The sequence below is a fragment of the Hippocampus bargibanti genome, linkage group LG04 (genome assembly GCF_051943395.1).
Source record: "Hippocampus bargibanti isolate YZ-2025 linkage group LG04, ASM5194339v1, whole genome shotgun sequence".
Classification (NCBI taxonomy): Eukaryota; Metazoa; Chordata; class Actinopteri; order Syngnathiformes; family Syngnathidae; genus Hippocampus; species Hippocampus bargibanti.
Genome location: NC_142737.1, coordinates 32286152 through 32311287, shown reverse-complemented (window position 1 = coordinate 32311287; position 25136 = coordinate 32286152). Strand labels below are relative to the sequence as shown.

Here is a 25136-nt window from a genome sequence, read left to right as displayed (position 1 = left end):
ATGACTTGTTATGGGCCGAGACGAATTCGAGCACCTAACAAACTTTGACGGAGTTCGTCAGTGACTGAAAGAAAATGGCCTAAGTGTGAAGAAGACCAAATGTTACCTTGGAAAGATGCAGATCGAATATCTGGGGCACAAAATAGATGCAAAAGGTGTCTACCCATCCAAAGACTAGGTCAGAGCCATTCATGAAGCACCTCAGAGCCTTCTTAGGTTTTATAAATTATGGACGATTTCTACCACGCCAACGCAGTTTTAGCCCCACTATACAGACTGCTAAAATAGAATACAAAATGGAAATGGAGTCAAGAGGAACAAGAGCGCGTTTAAGAAATGTAAAGAACTGTTAACATGTGGCAATGTATTGACTAATGACAATCCGCGCCAGCCACTTACACTTGCATGCGGTGCTTCTTCTTATGGGATTGGAGCTGTAATTCAGCATACAACTGTCACGGTTTGCGAGGTGGTGATGGCGGGTTCGGATCCCAAAAAACAGGCAGGAGGGAGTAGGAGGTTGTTTGACAAATTGTATTAAAATAAAGTCAGCAGGAACAAAATGTAAAACATCAAAATCATCTGAATGGAAAAAATACAAAGTAGCAAAAGAAGACCAAAAGTAAAAGTCCGCCAAGGTTAAACAAACACATACACAATGCATGCAGCAACCAAGCAGCAAACAAACAATGAACCGGCACCGGATGATCGTGCCGGGTGTCCTTTTAATTGTCAATGATTAAATGACCAGCACCTGCGAGGCTGCAGGCAGGGCTGACGTCGCTACCCGCTGGTCGCCAATCTGATCGGGACGACCAGCACCTGTGCAGGTGTAGGCGGGGCCGACAGCGCCCCCCGTTGGTCGCCAACCAGATCATGACAACAACACATGACGGGAATGAACATCCCATCGCTTATGCTTCACGAATACTCTCCCCAACTGAAAAGAACTACTCACAGATACAGGAGGCATTGAGCCTGGTCTATGGAGTAAAGAAATTCCACCAATATCTTTGGGGGCGAAAATTTGAAATGATAACTGACCACAAGCCTCTACCGACGCTCTTTGGCAAACATAAAGGACTACCAACAATGGCAGCCCCACGCATACAAAGAGACAATATATTGTCTGCTTATGATTATCGCATAACCTACAGGCAATTGAAGGCGCACGGTAATGCAGATGGACTGTCCTGTGTCCCCCTGCCTGAGACAACGGAACAGGGACAATGACAGCCTGTCTCAATGCAATGATTTGTGAACACCTGGACGAGGCACCACTGTGTGCAAAACAAATCTCAAAAGCTACATGTAAAGATACTGACATCTCACTGCTATAGATACATCCAGTTACGATGGCCAACAGAGATTTCCGAAAATCACATAATATATCTCAAAAAGAAAATATTTCCATTTAACAAGGATGTATTCTGTGGGGTACAAGAGTAGTAGTGCCAGAGAAAATGAAGCGAGCAGTGTTAAAAGAGATCCACAACGGACACCCAGGCATAGTCAAAATGAAGACAATTGCACGGCAATATGTCTGGTGGCCAAATATTGACAAGAACGCAGAAATGTCTGCGGGGAATGTGAGACGTGCCAGCAAGAACAACGCATGCCACGCCGTGTTCCCCTACACCAGACATGGGCAAACTACAGCCCGTGGGCCACATATTTAGGCTTTTTAATCCCGCCGAATTTGTCCAAATTATAGTAAAACCAGTGTCTGAAAGTCATGACAAAAAGTTAGCGGACAACAGAACAGGCAAAAGCTGCCTGCCCTTAAATATATGTCGCAAAGTATAAAGTTTATTTTTTTAAATTAAGGTTGTACCTACCGTGCAATGTTTGCGTTGCCTGCTACAAGCCACAAAGCGCCTTTCATAACTCTCAAGTACACTTTAAATCACTGTAAAATTTACGTTTTATAGTGTCACAAATTGTGTTAGCTTCTTTTGAATCTTTCTTCTGGGGCTGAGGTTCTGTGCATCTACTTTGGAAAATGATGCAAATGCATGACCTTATAACGCTTGGGAAAGTCGGTAGAAAGAAGCAGGCTTCTGATTGGCTGCTGTGCCGAGTATGCAAATTTCAACTGCAGGTAGCCTATGTCTGCGTGTTTCGCAATGAGACACGTGTACTGTTTGTGCGTGAATGCGAGGGCGCCCGTGGCGAGTTTTAAGAGCTCGCGGTCAGGACAATCCATCCATGATTTTGCGGAGATTAACACAAGTAGATATTATTGAGCTTGAGTATTTCGTTGTGTAATAATATGTTTTGAATGTTGAAAGTGATTCCATTTTTCAATAAATGTAGATTTCTTTAACTTTGCACCTTCGATTGAAACTTATTAAAAACAGACACAATCTTGATAACTCACAGTGTGTATGTTATTTTAATCTATTTACATTTCCTCCTCCCAGTATCTGCGAAAAAAGTATGTAAATGCCACATATTGCATATTCCTTGAGTAAAATTTATTAACTGATAAGGGCTATTTTTCACATTTGAAAGAGTTAACAAATTGGATTGGAGTGTTCTTACTGTGCCATGGGGTTGGCACACTACATTTAATTCTTTAGTATGTCCGGCCCAAACACTCCCTCCAAATGCCCCCCTCTGTCAAATTTTAGAACCCATTGTGGCCTGTGAGTCAAAAAGTTTGCCCACCCCTGCCTTACACCGATGGGAGTTACCTGGAGGAGTGTGGAGAAGGATCCACATTGATTTTGCAGGTCCATTCATGAATCACATGTTTATGATAGTGGTCGATGCTTTCTCCAAGTGGCTCGAGGTCTTCAAAATGTCACAGATGACCTCAGCAGCCACCATCACAAAAGTCCAAAGGGTTGTTTGCAGCCCGATGCATACCGGAGCAGATTGTCACTGACAATGCCACAACCTTCATGTTAAATGAGTTCCCGCTTTTCATGAAAAGAACGGGAATGCTTCACATGACTGGAGCACTGAAGCATCCTGCTACAAATGGACTTGCTGAGATATGCATCGCAACCTTCAAGGCAGGCATGAAGAAGCTTGTAGGAGAGACCCTCAGTGTTGAGGATAAGATCTCACAGTTCCTGCTGCGTTATCGCACAACACCGAACAGTACAACTGGAGAGACACCAGCAGACCTGTTCTCAGCTTACAAAGATTGAATGTGATGTTGCCAAGGACCAGACGAGAGTGAAAGTGGGTTCCTTCTTGTGCCCGTCTGGTTGCTGGAGGGAGGTTGGGTGCGCATGCGCAGTCGTAACAGGGTTTGGTGATGCTAAAATCTTCACAACAGGACATCCATAATTTGTCAAATCACTTCAACTGACTTCTACTGAGCGTATTTGACAAAGATTCGCGTTGGTTTGTTTGTTACCAGCTGTCGTCGGTGTCGCTCGCTCTCCTCCCTCGCTCGACAAAGTTGCTCCTCGTACGAAGCCATGGTCGTTCTGAACAGTCCGAAGATTTCGTCGGCGGCCGCAAGCAGCCGTTCCCTCACCAACTCTTTCAACATGTCGACGACTTGAGGTTCTTTCTGGGTTTGGGCCGGAAGCGCCTCGTGATGTGTCGTTCGCGAACGAGCCGGATCTCTGAAGTGAACAAAAGAGAGCCGGTTCCTAACAAGGAGCTGGAAATGGGAGCCGACTTTTTTTTGTCCTCTATTCCCCGCCCCCGGTCTTCGGTGAAAGCCACATGTGTTCCAAAAATAGTCTGCGATAGGTGAAATCCGCAAAGTACAATGTAGTCAGCTCTTTTTAGCAATGCAAAACTGTACATACTGCAGAATGAAACAAAAAAAAAAACATGTTTTAATAGTTGCAAGGACAACAGACACCATTTTTTTTGTTTCCTGACATCAGAAAAACATTTCATCGCATCGAAAATACCCAAAACACGCAGGATGATATTTTTAGTCAAATGCAGAACACCAATAAAAATTTGTTAAAGTGTCCCAAAACTACTTCAAAATGACCTCGGAAATGGCGAGTTTCAGAAAGTCCCGTCCCCTTGTTCGTGACGTCACATCATGACGTATTCGCCTTGCTCGAGAATCAAAACAATGGCTCTAGATTAGGAGAAGATGCTTTCTTGTTACTCATCCAGTTAGAAGATTCAAATAGTTCTGAAGAGTAAAGCATAAATGTTTGCAATCGATTAAAGAAGTCATTCGGGGTCATTTTGAGGCATCAGGACTGATGTGTAGCACCCAGAACATGCAGAAGATGGCGCCCAAGCTCCATTGGAAATGGGCTGATTTGTCTACTGGGAATTTGTGTCAACTAGTATCAAATAGTAGTCTTGGTGCAACACACAACGATTCACCATCTAGTTATGTATGTGTTTTCCTTCTAATTTCTCCATCAACACGGATCAACACGAAGTTTTCAGACCAAACAAAGTACCCAAAATGCATTGTGTGTCGCTTTCTCGGTCAGGGGCGTTCCAGACGTGATGTCACGTAGGGGATCGTCATCAACTCGAAAACAAGACTTCCTGAATATTCAGCACAAGTCTTAAAACGTAAAGTATAGCTATATGCGCTGGAATCTTGGTCAAATACGCTCATACGCTTTACAAATTATGGACACAACCTGCCTGGAGGCGTCGATTGTCCTTGATGTTGTAAAACAATATTTTGCTGCTACGCCTTTTCGCTGAGACTCCGCTGCGCTGTAGCGTCTTTTTCGACTGAAGGAGTCTTTGTCCGAGAGAGTAACATTGTTATCGGTAGTTGTTGGCACTCTTTATTTGTCTTTCTTTTTTTTTTTTTTTGAGAATAGAGAGCAGGTCATGGAGCAGAATGCTCCATGAGCCAGTGTGTGAGATTTTATTCTGCTTTGTATGTAGGGTTGGTTGCAGTCTTGTTTCTTTTACTTTGTTGGTTTGCACATTTGCATCCTATTAATAAAAATAAAAACCCTGAAAAAAAATCTGCGATGCACTGAAGCCGCGATAAGTGAATCCGCGAAGTATCGAGGGATCACTGTAAATTAAGTCATATAAAAATATTTGATATAGCGTATTTTTTGCATGAGTAACTCGTTTTTCACATACTTTTACATGTTTTTTTACATGATTAAATTAATTAACTAAGTAATTTCAGCAAAAAAAAACACTGAGGAGACATTTGGGAGCCAAAAGAGCCGGATCTTTTTAGTGAGCCAAGCCAAAATAACCGGCTCTCTGAAAATAGCCGCAATTCCCATCCCTACTTTGTGCCCATATAAATCAAGTCATCTAAATGAAAATATTTGATATAGTGTATTTTTTCATGGGTAATTCGTTTTCCACATAATTTTACATGATTTTTGGTATGTAAATAATTTAAGCAACAAAAAAATAACTGAGGAGCCATTTGGGAGCCAAAACAGCCATATCTTTTTAGTGATAATAGCCAAAAGAAACGGCTCTCTGAAAGGAGCCAGAGTTCCCATCATTACTCTGTACACATATAAATCGAGCCATATAAATAAAAATATTTGATATAGTGTATTTTTTTACATGAGTAATTCGTTTTTCACATAATCTTACATGATATTTGGTAGTTAATTAATTTAAGCAACAAAAAAACTGAGGAGCCAATTGGGAGCCAAACGAGTCGGATCTTTTAGACAATTTTCATTTTTTGCACATATTTCTCATCCAACCATCTAGCGAGCGACGAATTGTTACAATTAGGCTTGATCGAATGAAAAATATTCTACGTTGGAGATGCGATGGAGGAAATCCATCGTTTATTAAGACAGCCGCAGATGCTGATTTGTCTTCTGGCTACCTTTGCGTACAGTGATGACATTTGTCAGTTCAAAAGTAGTTTATAGTTACGACTAAAAGTGCAGGATAACCTGTCAAGATTAATTTGATTACGAATTAACATTATTATTATGAATTGGATGCAGTGCACATTAAAGGAATTTCTCGCCGGTAAGAATGAAATTGGCAAATGAGTTGAGTGGGCACCGATGTCAGTCAGAGATTCAGGCGGAATCAGATATATTATATAGGGCTTCCATGCTAACCAGCTTCTTTCAGAATTGGGAGAAGGAGATCCTTCGGAAGGATAGGACTCCTGCGGAATCCGTGCCAGGGTGACCGCAGATGACGCTGGGTTGCGCGAATGGATGTCCTATGCAGAAGCGAAACTGACTGTCAACTCGTGCCCTCCAACTGAATGACAAAAGGCGAGTATGATTGCCACACACAGATTTCCATAATGTTGCCGACCATGTCAACTTCTGTCAACCATGTCAAAGAATTGTGGAAGGCTGTCCTCCACCCAAGCAATGTTGCTAAATTTGCTAAAAGCAAAATTTGGCCTCCAAAATTTTGGACCAATGATTGACAAATGGTTTTATGCAAATTGATAATCTGTGCAATGTCATAGACGGATCGTGTTCCACGCAAACACGTTCCCAGTTGGCAAATTGAGACTTTTCATGTCTCAACAGGGGGGAGTGATGATACCTCAGATCATCATTGCCAAAATTTTCACTTTTGGTAGTGAGTGATGTTGGCTGCAACGTCATTCCCCAAGAAAGTGGTGCCCTCCAGAAATGCAGACTCACTAACCACTAACATATACTAACCAACTAACATCTGACAACAACAATGTCTGCTATTTCTGTGAGAGAATGCATTGCAGAGCCTAAATGATGAGACAGACTTTGATAGGGAAAGAAACACCAAGAAAGTGTGATGTGTAGAATGAAACCATCCTTTCGACATGTGACCTGGCACAAGTCTTCTTTTGTTCTCCACAGGACGGAGCTGCGGTCTGAAGATGACGTGGGCCACGCCAACGTAGGATGGACCGTTTGCGGAGCTGCTAGCCGTCTTAGCAGCCACAAGCTTCATCTGGATTTGTGAGGACACGGTTCGTCAAGAAGATTCCTGATGCACATCACTGGAGCCGACAGATCGCACCCTCTTCCCCAGACCACTGCTTATCCGTACCACACCCTGGGGCCTGCTTGCGACAAATGCTACAAACAATTTCGTTCATCCTCATCATCCTGGTGATCACCATCCAGGATGCCATGAAGATTTGACTGTTGTAGTGATGACATGACTTTAATTTGAGATTGTTTCCATTGTGATTGTTCTATTTTGTGATATTCTTTTTTTTCTTGATTCTTTCTGTTCACCTACACCAATGTTAAATATATTCGTCAGGGGGGAGATGTTGGGGTAATTCGCCATACAAACATCTCTAAATATCGCGCGCTAATCTTTGTTTACATTTTGAACTTCCTGATACATCATGTATCTTACATGATGTCGCATTTACATTACGTCACATCCTTTCGCGTCACACACCGCACGGCGTATAAAATGTTCTCCCTTCGTGTTCGTCTCTCTCTCTCTCTCTCTCTCTCTCTCTCGCCATGCTTCCTCCTTAAGCCGACACTACGATGCCTCCGCTCTCTCTGTTCGGTTCTAATTCTTGTTTCTCATCTGGTTTGGTGTTCAACGAAGTTCTGTGATGAAATATCAGTGAGGACGATAGATGGTTAACAAAAAGCTACTTTATTCTAGTGAAACAAAAGAACATCTCTCATTGGGACGGGAAGCCAAGAGCGAACAAAGCCCGCCCGCTCAACCTAGTTTTGAAAAGACACAGCAGTGATCTGTTGTCCAATCAGCTACGGACAAGTATTGGAAGTCACACAGCAGCGATCTGTTGTCCAATCAGCTACGGACACGTTTGTTGGGAGAACATTTAGACTGAAAGTTGATACTTGTTACATCCTGCTTTCACAACGATTCAACTAATAAGCTTCATAAATCCATGTAGACTAAACTAAACATGCAATAACATAATATGTACTAAGCTAAACATGGAATAACATGTTTACTACTCTAAGCATGAAATAATGTAATATGTTTACTAATGTGCATAAGCACTCTATCACTCAGTATGACGGCATTACACAAAATGAGGATACAATCTAAGTTTCTTAACACCCCCACTTATACTCAGTTTGCTATAATGTAAACCAAGATACATAGAACGATGTGATCTCTGTCTGACACATTTCCACTTCCAAAAACAGTGGGTGTAAACTCGCAAATACAATTGTTTTTGCGTATTGGTAGTCATCAATAATGAAATCACCGTCCCATATGATTTTGATCACCTAGTCACTTCTTGACTCTTTGGCATACATACAATAATCACATGGGTTTTGCTTATACTCATTATCGGTTAAATAATCATGTAAGACCTTGTTCCCGTTTTGGCCAGATTGTTTTAAACCGTGAAGACTAGACCATCATCCTTTTCTCCATTTTCCAGAGCTGCTTTTTGAAGCACCATTCTTGTACCTGTTTGATTGGCTGTTGGTGAAAACGTCTCTCCATAGTCTATGTTTTCCACCTGGCTCTTGCCCTTTACTACAAATCGTGCTTTGTATTTATCTCTACCATCTAGATCACATTTGATAGCATATACCCATTTACCCCCCACTGTTTTCTTGCCCGCTGGTAGGGTTATTACAGTAAATGTGTTGTTCTCATTTAATGACGGAATTTCCTCATCCATGGCTTTTGCCCATTCTTGTGAATAAATTGATCTCATAGCCTCTGTATATGTTTGCGGAGCACCACACACAGTTCTGTAACAGTAGTCCACTGTGATGTGTGCCCCATTGTTATCGCTATACTCAATCACAAAATCATCAAAGTGACTAGGTTTCTTTCTTTCTCTAGTAGGATACCTTCAATTTCAGGTTCATCATTTGTGTCACTTTGTTGTGTGAGGTTATGTTCATTTGGCCTAATCTCTGTGACTGCACTTTCGCGTGCATCCCTGTCTTGTATACATGACTCTTGGGCTCTCTTATTAGGCTTCTGAAAGACCTCACTAGTCTTAGGCCTTAATCTCATGCCATTATATGTGTTTTCATCTGTTTCATTTGTCTGTGTCTCTTTCTCAATATGTAAATAGTACAACTTTCTGTACACATGTATTTTATATTTTGTCCCACCTTTTGTAATCAGTGAATGTTTACCTTCTTTAAATATCACTGTTGCCCCGTTGGTGGTTGCCTTCTTTACAGACAAAATGTCCTGGGGGTATGAAGGAATATATAAAGCGTCTTTCAGTGTTGCTTTATGTCTTTGTCCTTTGATGTCTATCAAAGAGACCTCAGCATCTCCCCATTTATGTGCGACTCCGCTGCATTGTGTGCCGTCCGACAGCTCCACGCGGTGTCTTTCCGGTCTGAACGTGCCATCAAAATCCTTGAACATGGTCACGTCGGTGATGATATGCGAAGTGGCTCCTGTGTCCACCATCAATCCTCTCTCTCGGATGGCGCGACTCAACTGCTCCCTGGATCTCGTCTCGCCGTCCCTCATCTTAAGCACGTTGTCAGTGTCGCCATCTTCTGATGCTTTAGTGGCATCATCTCGTCTTCCGTCTTTGTGTGTCTTGCTTTTGCAATGACTGCACCATGTCTTCTGTCGACATTCTCTTGCTTTGTGGCCTTTGATCCCACACTTGAAACACACTATGCTTGTGTCATCACTGTGCTGGTCACGGGTGTTGGTTTTGGAGGTTTGTCATCCACTCCGACCCTGTGTCTTCATCACACTGTCCCGTGACTCAGTGTTCAATTTCTCAGTTGCTTCAAAACTGCGTAGCGTCTTGAAATCTGCAAACTTGATTTCATCATTTGAATGCGTCACATGTATTGCGAATGGCTTGAAACTTGCTGGTTGTCCTTTTAATACCATAGTAACAAGTAGTCAATCTCCCAAAGTTTCACCCGCATTTCGGAGTGCTGTGATGGCGGTTTCGGCCTTAATGATATAGTCTGTAACACTTTCATCGTTCGTCTTTTGAAGCGACGTGAGTGTGGTGTACAGATATATTATCAGTGGTTTTCCTTTCCCGGCATAATATTCTCTCAATATCTTCAAATATTTTCTTCCATTATCAGGTGCATCTCTCATTATTAGTGAGAGGCTCTTGTCATCAAGCATATTTATCGATTCGGCGTACGCATCTGCATTTTTCTGTTGCATTCGTAGCCATTTCGGAACTCGTGGCCGGCTCGCTTAGCATTGTCTTCTTTAGTCCCAATAAATGAAAATGTCCGAGCATTTTTGTTTCCCATATCTCGTACTTATCTTCATCTCCGTCGAATGCCAGTCGAAGGTGCATTTGGGAGAATAAAGAGTTGAGATGTTCCTCTTGTTTAGATCATACAAGTAGGATATTTATTTGCCGGAGCACAGACAGCAACCGCTGCGTTCATCGTCGTACGAGAAGTCAATAACATACACATAAACTGACTTCTATCGCTGTCAAGTCACGTGATGTCGCGTAGTGACTGGGTTGCCAGATCAGCTCAGTATGAATGAAATGTTTTTTTTTTGCGCCTGTTATTGATTTGGATGATTTTATTTTGAAAACTAACATCAGATCAGAACGCTCCCATTGTTCGATACCTGGTTTTGTGTGCCTTCGACCTGGTCTGGTTGGGGGGGAAAGTTTTTATTTTTTTAATTATGTAAAATTGTCATTTTTGATTGAGCGTTTATGTTGACTTTTTTCTGTCTCTTCTCCTTCGTGCTATTCTGAGCCCGTTTTCATTCTGTCTGGGAGCACGCGTCGTTGCCTGAATAATTGATTTATATCCAAACCGTTGACGGTTTACAATGCTTTTATTTCAAAGGTGGTGATCGGCGTTTACTGTGGACAGATTTCCGGGATGCAGAGTATTCACAATTGCTAACTTGACGCAAGCTCGGACTGCGGCCCAAAACGCGGTCGACACCCGTTGACCAAATTCTCCTGAATTTGTCGGCGACGTGCTCTAAGCGCCCACTCGGAGCGCCCACCACTATCTTGCTCGGTTAGAACATCTTTCGTTGACGCTTGTGTCCGACTATAGTCGTCTCGGTGTACGTTGGACTTTCGAGGCTTTGTTTAGCTTCGCCGAGTTTGCTAGCCGCTATCAAAGAGGACCTCGTGCTCAACGCATCGCTCCGCAGAGATCGTAAGCGAAACATTTTGGAACTGTCGTGTGAACAATGTACGCAAGAAGGACACCAGAAGACGAGAAGGACCTTTGTGAAGAAAAAGATGACCGCAATGGAGAATGTCAACTGCTGGACGCCATTTTGAGGATGCAGCCAAGAATTGTTCTTCACAGATTAGGTTGGCGCTTAACTGCTCGTCTCACTTGTTTTCAAGTCTTTTTGAACAGGGTTCGTGTATTGTTTTTTTGTACACACGCGCTCAAATAAGTAACATACAATGTCTGTAGGAAATCAGAAGTGCAAAGGCACAAAGCTCCCATCACATATTTATAGAATCAAACGTCTCGAAACTTGTGCAACATCAGGACTTATGTTTCTGACCAAACCGATTTTGACACGACGTGGTTCTTGTGATAGGAACTAGTTAGGTGTCGTTCGCGAACGAACCGGCTCTTAGAGCCAGATCGCTGAAGTCAACGAAGAGAGCCGGTTCCTAAAAAGGAGCCGGAAATGGGAGCCGACTTTTTTTTTGTCCCCTATTCCCCGCCCCCGGTCTTTGGTTAAATCCGCACGTGATTGGTCGATATCCGTTGTAGAGGAGGGAGGGGAGAATTACAGACACACACAGCAGTGAGGAGAGGGGGCGGGGGGTAGGGTAGACAGGTGGACAAATGTTATTACATTATGCTGTTATTATTCAATTATGATATTTTTTACTAGTGTGTATGAAAGCATTATTAAAGGACAACCGACGTCTCCGTTGTGTCCATAATTTGTAAAATCGCTTTAAATGACTTCTACTGAGCGTATTTTACAAAGAGCCTCCAAAGAGCTTTTTGCAGATACAGTAAAGTCTCGTTATATCGATATCGGATATATCGATAGTCCCGGTTATATCGATACTATTTCTATGCACGCACGGAGAAAATTACATGCAAACAGGGTCGGATATATCGATAGTCCCGGTTATATCGATATTTTTTCGGACTCCCTTGAATATCGATATAACGAGACTTTACTGTAATTTTACTATTATGGGACCAAAAAAAACCACACCACAGGCTCGTGTTCAACCGGAGAAGACACAAAAAATAAAATCACCGTTGAGTAGAAGGAGATCATTGAGAAACACGAACGAGGTGTGCGTTTGTGGCGTCACATGTGCACACCGCGGCTGTCATGTGAATCTCAGCCTGACACATCTCTCACACTGTGTCACTTCCCTGAAAGTAACTTTCTCCAACAACTAGGACGAACGAGACTTATGTTAATCACGAGACGAAACCCATGCGACTTCACCCATCCCTTCTGCCATACTGTGTTGCAGAAATAAAAGAAATAAAAATACATATCCACGCGTCTGGTATTATTAAGACGGCAGCATCGTTGAGCTCAAGACAGTCACTGTTGTGACACTCGTCACATATAGACCAAAGGAGCATGCACTGCTGCAAGTCAGTCAGATGAGAGCCTACGAGAGGCACACATGTCAATTGTCTTCTCCCTCCAACCAAAACGGCAGTCCTAGTAAAGAACCTCAATTCTATCCAGAAGTTGTATTGTTTACGAACCTGCTTACACAACACTCTCTTCATTCTTTCAGGCGTGAATCAGCTAATCGGAGACGTGAAATCGGAGAGCTCCACTTTGGACTATCCACAAGTCCCCCACATTAAAAAGGAAGAGGAAGAGGCCGATGTCAGCAGTTGTCAGCAGCAAGATGGCGTCTCCAAGGAGAGTGTCGACGACCTACTTCCACCAACCGATTGTGAAGGTAACGACACACTCCAAAAAAATGGCGGCTGTGAAGTCGCAGGTGCAAATAACATTTTCAGCAGCTCGATTCTGGGCATGTTTTAGGATCAGACTACAGTGGTACCTCGGTTCTCGAACGCCTCACTGTTCGAACAAAATATTCGAGATATTCTTGCTTCGGTGTTCGAACATCAATCGGTGGTCGAACTCCAATATGACGCGTGAGTGCGTACGCGAGGGTGGGGAGCTGAGCGGCGCACGGGTGTATCGCTCTCTCTGTGACCAACTGTTGTCGCATGCGGGCATGCAACGTTTGCGTTGTGTTGCCTGCTTAACACTACGAGGACTCCACTTTCTCAGCGGGTTTCAAAACTGAAGTACACTTTTGAGTCAGGGTGTAGTCCGAAGCAGGCTTCTGATTGGCCGCCGGTGCCGAGTATGCAAATTGCCAAACGAACGTTCGAAGACGCGAAAAATTATGACACATAATGTTTTTTAAATCCTCTCTCAAATTGCCAAACGAACGTTCATTTGGCAATTTGCATACTCGGCACCGGCAGCCAATCAGAAGCATGCTTCGGACTCCACCCTGACTCAAAAGTGTACTTCAGAGTTTTGAAACCCGCTGAGAAAGTGGAGTCAACGTGGCTCATAGCGATTTGTTACCCGCTTACTACGCCAAAAAGCAAATGGCACACGAGGGTGCAAAATGACGCAAGATGGTGCAAGATGACATACATTTACGGGACGCAGGGAAAATACCTCGGACGAGTTGAGTCAATCATCATTCGGCATTGGCGAGGTGATCGCGAACCGTATAAATGCCCCGTGTCCGTGATTAGAGAATTGACAGAAGGTGGCGGGCGGCCGGGAGAGGCAAAAACTATACTCACCATTTGATGAGAATGCTCTGATCTTCCGTGAAATGGGCTGATAAAGGCTAATCCAAACCAAATAAATACATACACACATACACATATACACACATACACACACACAAACAGACATGATGTTTGTCCTCTTTAACAAGAGATGACCATCTTCACTGTAATTGTGTACACATTTACTAGGGGGCAGGGTTGGTTCGGAGCAGTGACGTGGAGGCAGTGCCTCACCTGTCATCATGGAAAGCTGTCATGGAAATATCAAATGAAAAAATAAGTTAAACAGTAAGATGTATTTAGTGATTTGTACTTTAAAGTTCTTGTCCATTTAACTTCACCGTTTTAGGATTTTTTTCAAAATCGCTGAATTTTCACATTTACCGTTCAAATACTAAGTACAGACGAGCGGTGATGTCATTGATGACGTCAGTGCATCACCAGCCATGAACCTCACCGCACGTCACTGGTTCAGAGGTGGCTGATGAAGCCAATCCGAGCCCGGAGTCCTTGGACAGTGAGGGCAGGACAGCGGAGCTGCGGCCTGAGCTGGAGGGTTGGTGTAACTGGCCTTGCGTGCTGCTCGCTTGGTCTTGGCAGTCTTGCTCATACGCTGCCGCTCCTGTGTTAATTGATCCACGCCAGGATGTCTGATTCTTTGAGAGTGTCTCCCATGAGTTGTGGTCCAATCCAAAGTCCTTGCGTCAGTTTTTTCACATATGATTATTGAGAATTGAGAAGCCTGCCATTAGTCGGTAGGAAGGAGCGGCGGTACCTTTCCTTCTTGCAGCGCGGGTGTAACAGTCTGTCTGAAAGAGCTACCCAGTGCTGTCAGGGTGGGCAGGAGGGGGTGGGAGGGGCTGTCCATCATAGCTTTCAGTTTAGCCAGCGTCCGTCTGTTGCCCAACTCCTCCAGAGAGTCCTGCGAGCAGCCCAGGACAGAACTGGCACGGTCTCAGGATCTTGTGAAGGGACAGATTAAGTGTCTTGTCAATTTTTTTCAAAGTCCGAGAACCGACAGCAGAATTCTCCATGCAGGTCGTCCAGTGATTTGCTCTATTTTTTCACATGTCCAGGGGCCTCTTTCAGTGTCGCCAGTGTGGGGAAATGAGCGAATGACTTGGCGACAAAGAAAGAGTGATAAAATGGATATAAAACAGTGACATTTGGACTCGTTTCAACTTTGGTAGTTCAAAAGCAGAGTGTAGACTGCAAGGTTAAAATATCCCATCAATCAGGCTCCACAAATAACCCGCGCAAGCCATCTGTATCAACCCAGCTAATCAGTACACAATTGATGAGGAACTAGGTAAATTATTGCAAAGAAAGCTCCTGTAAGGGATCATTCCTCAAAATGGGGAAAGAAGAAGGCTACGTTCCTCATCAAGTGTTTAATGCTGATAAAACCGGTCACTCCATTCCATCAAGCCATCAACGACCATCACAAAGGTAAATAAAACGACTTTATTATATAGTACAGTATTTCGTTAATTATAATAACATAGCACATTTATTATACATAAAATAAGTTAGATTTTATGTAGTTTTAAGGCTTAGAAAATTAGAAAGTAGAAAATTATGTTTTATGTGAACGGATTACAGTGGGGCCTCGGTTTACGAACACCTTGCTTTACGAAATTTCCGGTTTACGAATGTTAAATTTATGAAAATTAAGCCTTGGATTAAGCAGTGCTTTTCGGGATACACACGGAGCACCGCCCCACCACGGCTGGCGAAGTAATCTTCGGCGGAAGAACACCAAAGCGCACGACAGAACAGTGCCCCTGCCAGCCTACCTTTCCACACCCCCTTTCTCTGAGTGCATACGTCGATCGTCTTCAACGATACTTTTGCTGTTATGGGACCGAAAAAGACCCCACCACAGGCTTGTGTTCAGCCAAAGAAGACACAAAACAAAATTACAGTCGAGGAGAAGGAGATAATTGAGAAACACGAACGAGGTGTGTTAGTGGCGTCACAAGTGCGCGTAGTAGGAATGGTTTCCTATCAGAAATTAATTTTTGGGATACACACTTTTCGCCTTACACACTGAACCAATTAAGTTCGTAAGTCTAGGTATCATTGTATTTTGAAGTTTACAGAATATTGCCAACATGTAAAATGTTTTATTTTTGCAACGAGGTATTTCTTATTTGGATACCTGTTTTGTTTATTACTACAGAGTTGTAAACATGTCTAAGTGGGAGTGTTGAGTGTGTTTGATGATACGCGTGGCAAAGTCATGTTTAGGTTATTCACACAGTGAAGTTGCCTGCGGACGAGTGAATTTATGAGCTGAGATGTTGTATTTCCTTTTATTAGCCTGTGCAGAATAAACACCCTCTGATTGAGTTCCCAGACCAAAGACAGACACGGCTGTGCGTCATTATTCTCCCGTGAATATTAGCAATCATGAAGGTAAACGGCGACTCTGGTGACTGTAAAAACGCTGAGACTTCTGCAGGAATGTCTAGCGCTACATATATCCAAACCGCTGACGGTTTACAATGCTTTTATTTCAAAGGTGCTGAACGGCGTTCACTGTGGACAGATTTCCGGTATGCAGAGTATTCACAATTGCTGACTTGATGCAAGCTCGGACCGAAACGCGGTCGATACCCGTTGACCAAATTCTCCTGAATTTGGCGGCAACGTGCTCAAAACACCCACTCGGAGTACCCACCACTGTCTTGCTTGGTTAAAACATCTTTCGTTGACGCTTGTGTCTGATTAAAGTATCGGTCTACGGTGGACTTTCTAGGCCTCGTTTAGCTTAGCCGAGTTTGCTAGCCGCTAACAAAGAGGCCCTCGTGCTCAACGCATCGCTCCGCAGAGATTGTAAGCGAAACATTTTGCAACTGTCGTGTGAACAATGTACGCAAGAAGGACACCAGAAGACGAGAAGGACCTTTGTGAAGAAAAAGAGGACCACAAGGGACAACGTCAACTGCTGGACGCCATTTGGAAGATGCAGCCAAGAATCGTTCCTGATCGATTAGGTTGGCTCTTACTGCTCGTCTCGCTTGTTTAAGTCTTTTTGAACAGGCTTTGTGGGTTGTAACATACAATGGCTGTAGGAAATCACAAGTGCAAAGGCACGAAGCTCTCATCACATATTTATAGAATCATTCGTCTCGAAACTTGTGCGAAATCAAGACTTTTGTTGATGACCAAACCGATTCTGACACGAAGTGGCTCTTATAATATTAGCAACTCGTATTTGCTTGTTCGACTAGTGATGCCCGACTACAGACCAAACGAGCATTCGCTGCTGTGAGTCAGTCGCTCTCTCCCTTCCTGTTTGTGTGTGTGTGCGCATGTGTGGGTGTGTGCGCACGTGCATGCGTTAGTGTCGAGGAGTAGCATAGACGGAGATGCACACATGAGAGGCATGAGATTCTCCCGCAAGATCAACCTGATGAAGCACAAGTGAACGCACACAGTGGAAAATAATAATAATAATACATTTAATTTCCAAGCGCCTTTCAGAATCCCTTTGGCTGCACCATGTGCACCAAGAAATTCGCCCAAAAGACGCATGAGAACTCACACGTGCAAAAAAAAAAAACTTGCATGCTCACTGTAGGCTTGTTTGAACAGTTCCAGATCTACAAGGACAAAAACAGCTTTACATGCTTCGTGTTCGGCAAAATGTTTTAATTCAAGAAGTTCTTGCACACTAGACGCATACGGGTGTGAAGCCCTTGGGCTGAGAACGCACATGGGTGCTAAAAGCGTGTGTGTGTGTGTGGCTGGGAGAAGGAAGTGTGCACGCTGAGACAGACAAAGAGAGAAAGATTGCACGAAAAAAGCAGCACTGGTCTCAGTGCCTCCTTCATAATCCATACAGAAACATTGCCAGCAGGTCACTGCAGGCAAGGCAATTTTTTTCACCGGCGTTGTCTTTTCACAAATAACCAATGATGAAAAAAAATCATAACATGATAATATGGATAAAATTAATCCAAGAAACAAAAAAATCCACCACGAATGTGATAATAAATAATAATAATAATAATAAATTCAATTTATAAGCGCCTTTCAAAACTCTGAAGGACACTTTACAGGCTAAGAACAAAAATGTTTTTCTGCGGGTGAGCAGCGGCAGCCTGACACACCGGCGTTCACTCAACCCGGAAGTAACACACACACATTTGACTCAGAATTCTGACTTTTAAGCCTAAATTTTGAGTTTTAACTCAGAATTGCGACTGAACTCAAAATTCCGACTTTTAACTCAGAATTCCAAATTTTAACTCAGAATTCTGATGAAAGAAGAAAGTCCAAGCTTTCAGACGCTGCATGGCATATTCATGTAGTCCTAAAACTCAATCCTCTGCAGGTCTTATAGTTGGAGCAAGAACGACAAAAACCGTGGCACCGGAGCAGACACATTTCTGCACATCATCTGCCAGTCAACGAGTCAATAAGTCACTGACGATTGATTAAAAAAAAAAAAGATCATAATTATGTTAATTTATCCCAGGTACTCAGTGGTAATCTGAACTCATGTATCTTTGAGTAACTTTCACCATCATTGCATGTGTGTCTGCCTTTTTGTGTCATGCAGGCATCAGCGAAGATGCTTGTCCTGCGCGGCTGAAGAAGGAAGAAGAGGAAGCTTGCAACATCAAAAGAGAGGAGCCAGAGCACCCTTGCACCAAAAATGATGACAACGAAACATCAAATGATGATGATAAAGATGAAGAGTCTGACGGTGATCTGACATGTCACACTGACAACAAACCCTGCAAATCTTCTCTGTGTGGCAAAACGTTGACCGATCAGAGTCATTTGAAAAAATATGCGAGAACCCACACTGGTGAGAAACTTTTGGCCTGCTCAGTTTGTGGCGAAGGATTCTCAAAGAAGGCCAATTTAATTAGCCACACAATAATCCACACTGGTGAGAAACCTTTTTCCTGTTCAGATTGTGGTCAAACATTCTCTGAGAAGGGCAATTTAATTCGCCACACAAAAACCCACACTGGTGAGAACGCCTTCTCCTGTTCAAACTGCGGCCAAAGATTCTCTGAGAAGTGCAATTTAAATAGCCACACAAGTATCCATACCAGTGAGAAACGTTTTTCCTGTTCAGTTTGTGGCAAAGGATTCTCTGAGAAGAAAACCTTAATTCATCACACAAGAATCCACACCGGTGAGAAACTTTTTTCCTGTTCAGTTTGTGGCAAAGTATTCACTCAGAAGTGCTCTTTAATTAGCCACACAAGAATCCACACTGGTGAGAAGCCTTTTTCCTGTTCAGTTTGTGGTAAAGGATTCTCTCAGAAGGGAAGCTTAAGTAAACACACAAGAACCCACACTGGTGAGAAGCCTTTTTCCTGTTCAGATTGCGGCCAAGGATTCTCTCAGAAGGTCCATTTAATTCACCACACAATAATCCACACTGGTGAGAAACCCTTTGTCTGTTCGAATTGTGGTCAAACATTCACAAGGAAGGGCTCTTTAATTAGCCACACAAGAATCCACACTGGTGAGAAACCTTTTTCCTGTTCAGATTGTGGACAAACATTCTCTGAGAAGAGATATTTAATTCACCACACAAGAATCCACACTGGTGAGAAACATGTTGCCTGTTCAGATTGTGGAAAAACATTCTCTGAGAAGGGCAATTTAATTAGCCACACAAGAACCCACACTGGTGGGAAACCTTTTGCCTGCTCAGTTTGTGGAAAAGGATTCTCTGAGAAGGGCTCTTTAAATAGCCACACAAGAATCCACACCGGTGAGAAACTTTTTTCCTGTTCAGTTTGTGGCAAAGGATTCAGTCACAAGTGCTATTTAATTTACCACACAAGAATCCACACTGGTGAGAAGCCTTTTTCCTGTTCAGTTTGTGGCAAAGGATTCTCTGAGAAGAAAAGCTTAATTCGTCACACAAGAACCCACAGTGGCGAGAAGCCTTTTTCCTGTTCAGATTGCGGCCAAAGATTCTCTCAGGAGGGCAATTTAAAGCGCCACACAAAAACCCACACTGGTGAGAAACCTTTTTCCTGTTCAGACTGCAGCCAAAGATTCTCTGAGAAGGGCACTTAAATTAGCCACATTAGAACCCACACCAGTCAGAAACCTTTTTCCTGTTCAGTTTGTGGCGAAGGATTTTCTCAAAAGAGCTCCTTAATTAGCCACACAAGAATCAACACTGCTGAGAAATCTTTTGCCTGTTAAGAATGTGGTCAAATATTCTTAAGGAAGCATCACTTAAAAGTGCATGTGAGAATCCACACTGGTGAGAAACCTTCTGCCTGCCCAGTTTGTTGCAATGAATTCTCAAAGAAGGGCGATTTAATTAGGCACACAATAATCCGCTCTGCTGAGAAACCTTTTGCCGGGCCAGTTTGTGGCAAAGAATTATCTCAAAGAGCCATTTACTGTAATTAGCCACACAAGAATCCACACTGGTGAGAAACCCTTTTCCTTCTCTGCTTGTGGCCAAAGATTTTCTGTGAAGGGACTCCTGAAAAGACACTCAAGAACGGATACTGACTGGTGAGAAACTCATCCGAGCAGACTTTATCAGGCTGATTGTAATTTATTTACATTCTTTTTTTCCCCTCGCGAACATCGATTTTTTTTTTCAACTTGTAGTTATGGTTATTAGTTTTTTTCCCACTCATTTGGAACTTTTTTCTCCCCGACGTGTTGTGAAATGTGTTAATAGTCTATTATTTAAAAAAAATAGCCAGAAAAAAATGACTGTATAAATGGGTGAAAAAAATGACTATATACTGTGTAATAAGGCGTTTTTCACCCGAAAAAACAACCATGTATAGCACGCTTGTCAAACTCAGGCCTGCGGGCCTATCTTGGCCCGCACTACAATTATTTGGCTGGCGAGGGGATTTCTAATATGTATTAAATCTGGCCCGCCGGCCCGTTACACAGAGCACGTATCGCTAAAGGTGCCTCCACATTGAACGTGTCAGGAGCTGGGTGGCGTCAGCGTAGCCATTCATTGTGTATGTGTGACGTCAGCGGCAGAGCGCCACGCACCGAGCAATCTCCAAATGGAGCTTATTGAGCTGCAGTGTGATGACGCTCTAGTCAAAATATGACTGTCGGTGCTGCGCAATTTCCACTTGACCGCCCTGCCCTAACTCCGTGCCCAAGCTGCGCAAATGCTCTTGATGTTCGGGAGCACATATCCGTGTGAGCAACTCTTTTGGTTCATGAAGATGAACAAAACACCACATAGGAGTGGTCTCACCGATGAAGATGAACACATTTATTCAGTCCTGAGGACTTCCTGTGCGCAGAGCCTGACTCCAGAAATGGATGCACTTCTTCTTTTCCTTTTCGGCTTTTCCCTTCAGGGGTCGCCACAGCGAATCAATGTCCTCCATCTATCCCGGTTTTGTGCATGCTCTTCTCTCACACCAGCTACCTTCATGTCCTCTTTGACCACATCCATAAACCTCCTCTTTGGTCTTCCTCTCGGTCTCCTGCCTGGCAGTTCAAGGCTCAGCATCCTTCTGCCGATGTAGTCAGTCTCTCTCCTCTGGACATGTCCAAACCATCTCAGTCTGGCCTCTCTGACTTTCTCTCCAAAGCCTCTAATATGAGTTGTCCCTCTAAAGTACTCATTCCTGATCCTATCCAACCTGGTCACTCCCAAAGAAAACCTCAACATCTTCAGCTCTGCTACCTCCAGCTCTGCTTCCTGTCTTTTCTTCAGTGGCACTGTCTCCAGTCCGTAACATCATGGCTGGTCTCACCACTATATGTCACGTGTCAGGTATTTGAACACCGACAATACACTGTCTGTGAGATAAGAATCTGTTTTAAATTAGTCTCACCACTGTTGTATACACTTTTCCTTTCATCTTAGCTGAAACCCTTCTATCACACATCACCCCTGACATTTTTCTCCAGCCTGCCTGGACACGCTTCTTCACCTCTTTTCCACACTCTCCATTGCTCTGGACAGTTGACCCCAAGTACTTAAAATCCTTCACCTTCTTTATCTCTTTCCCTGTGGCATCACTGTTGCACTTGGATCCCTCTCATTCACACACATATATTCCGTCTTGCTGCGACTGATCTTCATTCCTCTCCTTTCCAGGGCGTATCTCCACATCTCTAGTTTCTCCGTGACCTGTTCCCCGTTCTCGCTACAGATCACAATGTCATCTGCAAGCATCAGGGTCCAAGGAGATTCTTGCCTCACATCGTCTGTCAGCCTATCCATGACCATACCAAATAAGAAGGGGCTCAGAGCTGACCCCTGGTGGAGTCACACCGACAGCACACCTCACATTTGTCTTACAGTCATGATACATGTCTTGCACCGCTCTGACATACTTTTCTGTCACTCCAGACTTCCTCATGCAATACCACAGCTCTTCTCTGGTCACCCTGTCGTACGCTTTCTCCAGATCTACAAAGACACAATGCAATTCCTTCTGACCTTCTCTGTACTTCTCTATCAGCATTCTTGTTCTTAGAAATGGGCACAAGTACACTTTGTCTCCATTCTTCAGGCAACTGTTCACCATCTAAGATTTGGTTGAATAACCCAGTCAGGAACACCACCGCCACCTCTCCAAGACACTTCCATACCTCAATTGGTAAATCATCAGGCCCGAGTGCCTTTCCCCCCTTCATCCTCTTCAGCGCCCTCCTCACTTCATCCTTGCTAATGTGTGCTACGTCTTGGTCCACAACAGTCACGTCTTCTACTCTTTGTTCCTCCTCATTTTCCTCATTCATCAATTCTTCAAAGTACTCTTTCCATCTTGCCATCACACTACTGGCACCTGTACATTGCCATCTCTATCCTTAATCACCCAAACCTGCTGCAGGTCCTTGCCATCTTTGTCTCTCTGTCTCGCCAGCCTGTAAAGATCAGTCTTGCCTTCCTTGCTGTCCAGCCGAGCATACAAGTCATCATAGGCCTCTTGTTTGGCCTTTGCCACCTTTACTTTAATCGTGCGCTGCATCTCCGTGTACTGCTGTCTACTCTCGTCCGTCCTCTCAGTGTCCCACTTCTTCTTTTAACCTCTTTCTCTGTATACACTCCTGCACCTCCCTATTCCACCACCAAGTCTCCTTATCTACCTTTCTTCCACTCGATACACCAAGTACTTTCCGAACTGTGTCTCTGATTATGTTCGCTGTAGTTTTCCAGTCATCTGGAAGGACCTCTTGCCCACCCAGTGCTTGTCTTACCTCCTTCCTAAATGTCATGCAACACTCTTCCTTTTTCCATTTCCACTATCTTGTCCTCACTTCAGTCTTTGGTTTCTTCATCTTCCTCACTGCCAGCGTCATCCTACACACCACCAACCTATGCTGTCAGGCTACTCCAGGGGTGGGCAAACTTTTTGACTGGCAAGCCACAATGGGTTCTAAAACTTGACAGAGGGGCCGGGCCAGGAGCATTTGGAGGGAGTGTTTGTGCTGGATATACTAACCCTAAAGCATTAAATGTAGTGTGTGCAAACCTCATAGCACAGTAAGAACACTACAACTCAATTTATTAACTGTCTTTAAAATGTGAAAAATAGCACTTATCTGTTAATAAATTTGTCTCAAGGATACGTAATACAAGATACTGCATTTACGTACTATTTCACAGATACAGGAGGAGGAAATGTAAAGAGATTAAAATACGTACGTACTGTGATTTATCAAGATTGTGTCAGTTTTTAATCAGTTTCAATCAAAGGTACAAAGTTAAAGAAATAAACATTAATCACTTTCAACATTCAAAACGTATTATTACACAACGAAATACTCAAGCAGCTTGAGTAAATAAACACAACACACACAAATAAACAGCAGGAAAATTCACGACCTGTTTCAGTGGGAACAGTGTTGTTGATCTCCCTGTTTTGTCAGTCCATCAAAGTTTGGAGTAAGTTTTTTTGCGATTCTCAGGATATATCCGAGGTGTTGGTCAGTTATCCTGCATCTGTGACGGGATTTGTTCATGTTCATAACACTGAATGTCTGCTCACATACCTAAGTCGAGCCAAACAAGGCCAGCATCTTCTGTGCCGTCCTCCATAGGTTTGGAAAGGTAGCTTCGTTCAGTGAAGCATAAAAGTCATTAATTTTAAGAGTGTTGAACTTTTCCTTCAAGGTGGCGTCAGACTGAAGATCGATCAGTTCCAATTGCACCTCATGTAGTACTGTATCAGGGTCTTGTGAGAAGGGACAAGACACGAGATGAAGTGACTCTTCAATGTATTCAAAATTAGAGCGCCGGCGACTGAATTCTCTGTGCAGGTCATCCAATGATTTGCTGTAGTTCTTTGCATATCGCGTCGCCTCTTTCTGAGTGTCAAGTGTAGCGAAATGAGTGACAGATGCGTCCGCAACTTGTCTGGAGAATAAAAGGAGCTTGGATTTGAACGCAGTAACATGTTTGTACATGTCTTGCACAAACTGATCTTTCCCCTGCAGTTTCACATTCAGCTCATTCAAATGTGAAAATAGGTCCACAGCAAACGCAAAATCGCAAAGCCAGTTCTGGTCTCGTAGCGCAGGAAATTCGCATTTCTCTGAACTCTAAAAATGCGCTGATCTCTTCTTTCAGGTCCCAAATGCGTTGAAACACTTTGCCCAAACTTAACCACCGGACATGAGAGTGGTAAAGTAAGTCCTGATGATCCGCACCAATTTCCTCCAGGAACGTAATGACGATGCCGGAGTCCCCTTGCGCGTATAAAGTTCACAAGTTTTACGGATTCACAACATGGTTAAGCTGCACTACAGACTTGCAAAGCGATTCCTGATGAATGATACAATGAAGAAAAATAACATCCTGTTCAGGATTTTCCTCTTTTACTTTTCCTGGATTCTTTTCATTAGCCCAACGTTTTTTCCTGTTAAATTTGATGATCCATCTGTCGTAACATTGGCAAGTTTTCTCCAAGGTAGTTTGTGTTTCTCGAGGGCAGCAGACACCTTGTCATACAAATCCTCCCCCCGCGTTGTTCCATTCAAAGACTCCATGGTCCGCCGTTATCTCAAAGCTGTCATTTATTCCTCGGATAAAAATTAGGAGCTGCGCTGTGTCTTTGAAATCATTACTTTCATCCATTGCAAATGAATATAAGTGAAATAACTCTGCTTTTTTGTTTAGCTGGTTAGCTATATCTTCATCAATTAGTTCCACACGGCGAGTCACAGTCCGACGTGACAAACTGATTTTTTCAAACTTGCCTTGACTTTCCGGACACAGAACACCTGCAGTCTCCACCATACAATCTTTCAAAAACTCGCCTTCAGAGAAAGGCTTGCTAGCTGCTGCTAATTTGAATGCCAGCAAAAAGCTTGCCTTGGTAGTTGACTCCTGGAGCGCCGTTTGTCGGTGAAATTTTTTTTGCTGGGACAATAAATTGTCACTTTGCTTCGTAGCAAAGTGACGGCTAATATTGTACTCCTTAAAAACCGCGACACTTTCTTGGCATATCAAGCACACAGCCTTTGATCGGTTTTCTTTGAAAAAATATTTTGTTGTCCATTCTGTTTTAAACACTCGGCACTCAC

The 25136-nt window shown here is 43.3% G+C and overlaps 1 protein-coding gene across 2 annotated transcripts; it reads left to right on the top strand.

Moving 5' to 3' along the window:
- Window positions 1-10383: 10383 nt before the first annotated feature.
- Window positions 10384-24603, top strand: LOC148899756 (uncharacterized). Of its 2 annotated transcripts, XM_088995242.1 has the most exons (4): window positions 10400-11161; window positions 12587-12757; window positions 18190-18336; window positions 24181-24603. In XM_088995242.1, the coding sequence occupies exons 1-4, from the start codon at window positions 11035-11037 to the stop codon at window positions 24279-24281; spliced, it is 546 nt and encodes a 181-aa protein (XP_088851368.1). In that variant the 5' UTR covers window positions 10400-11034; the 3' UTR covers window positions 24282-24603. The 2 variants fall into 2 exon arrangements, with proteins under 2 accessions (XP_088851367.1, XP_088851368.1); XM_088995241.1 differs by lacking the exon at window positions 24181-24603 and having other exon boundaries at window positions 10384-11161; window positions 18190-20089.
- Window positions 24604-25136: the final 533 nt, after the last annotated feature.

Bases quoted from the DNA above. Each gene is read 5' to 3' on its own strand.
- LOC148899756 (XM_088995241.1), top strand. From the start codon at position 11,035: ATGTACGCAAGAAGGACACCAGAAGACGAGAAGGACCTTTGTGAAGAA. The intron at 11,162-12,586 runs GTTGGCGCTTAA...TCATTCTTTCAG, and splicing joins AATTGTTCTTCACAGATTAG to GCGTGAATCAGCTAATCGGA. The intron at 12,758-18,189 runs GTAACGACACAC...TGTGTCATGCAG, and splicing joins TCCACCAACCGATTGTGAAG to GCATCAGCGAAGATGCTTGT.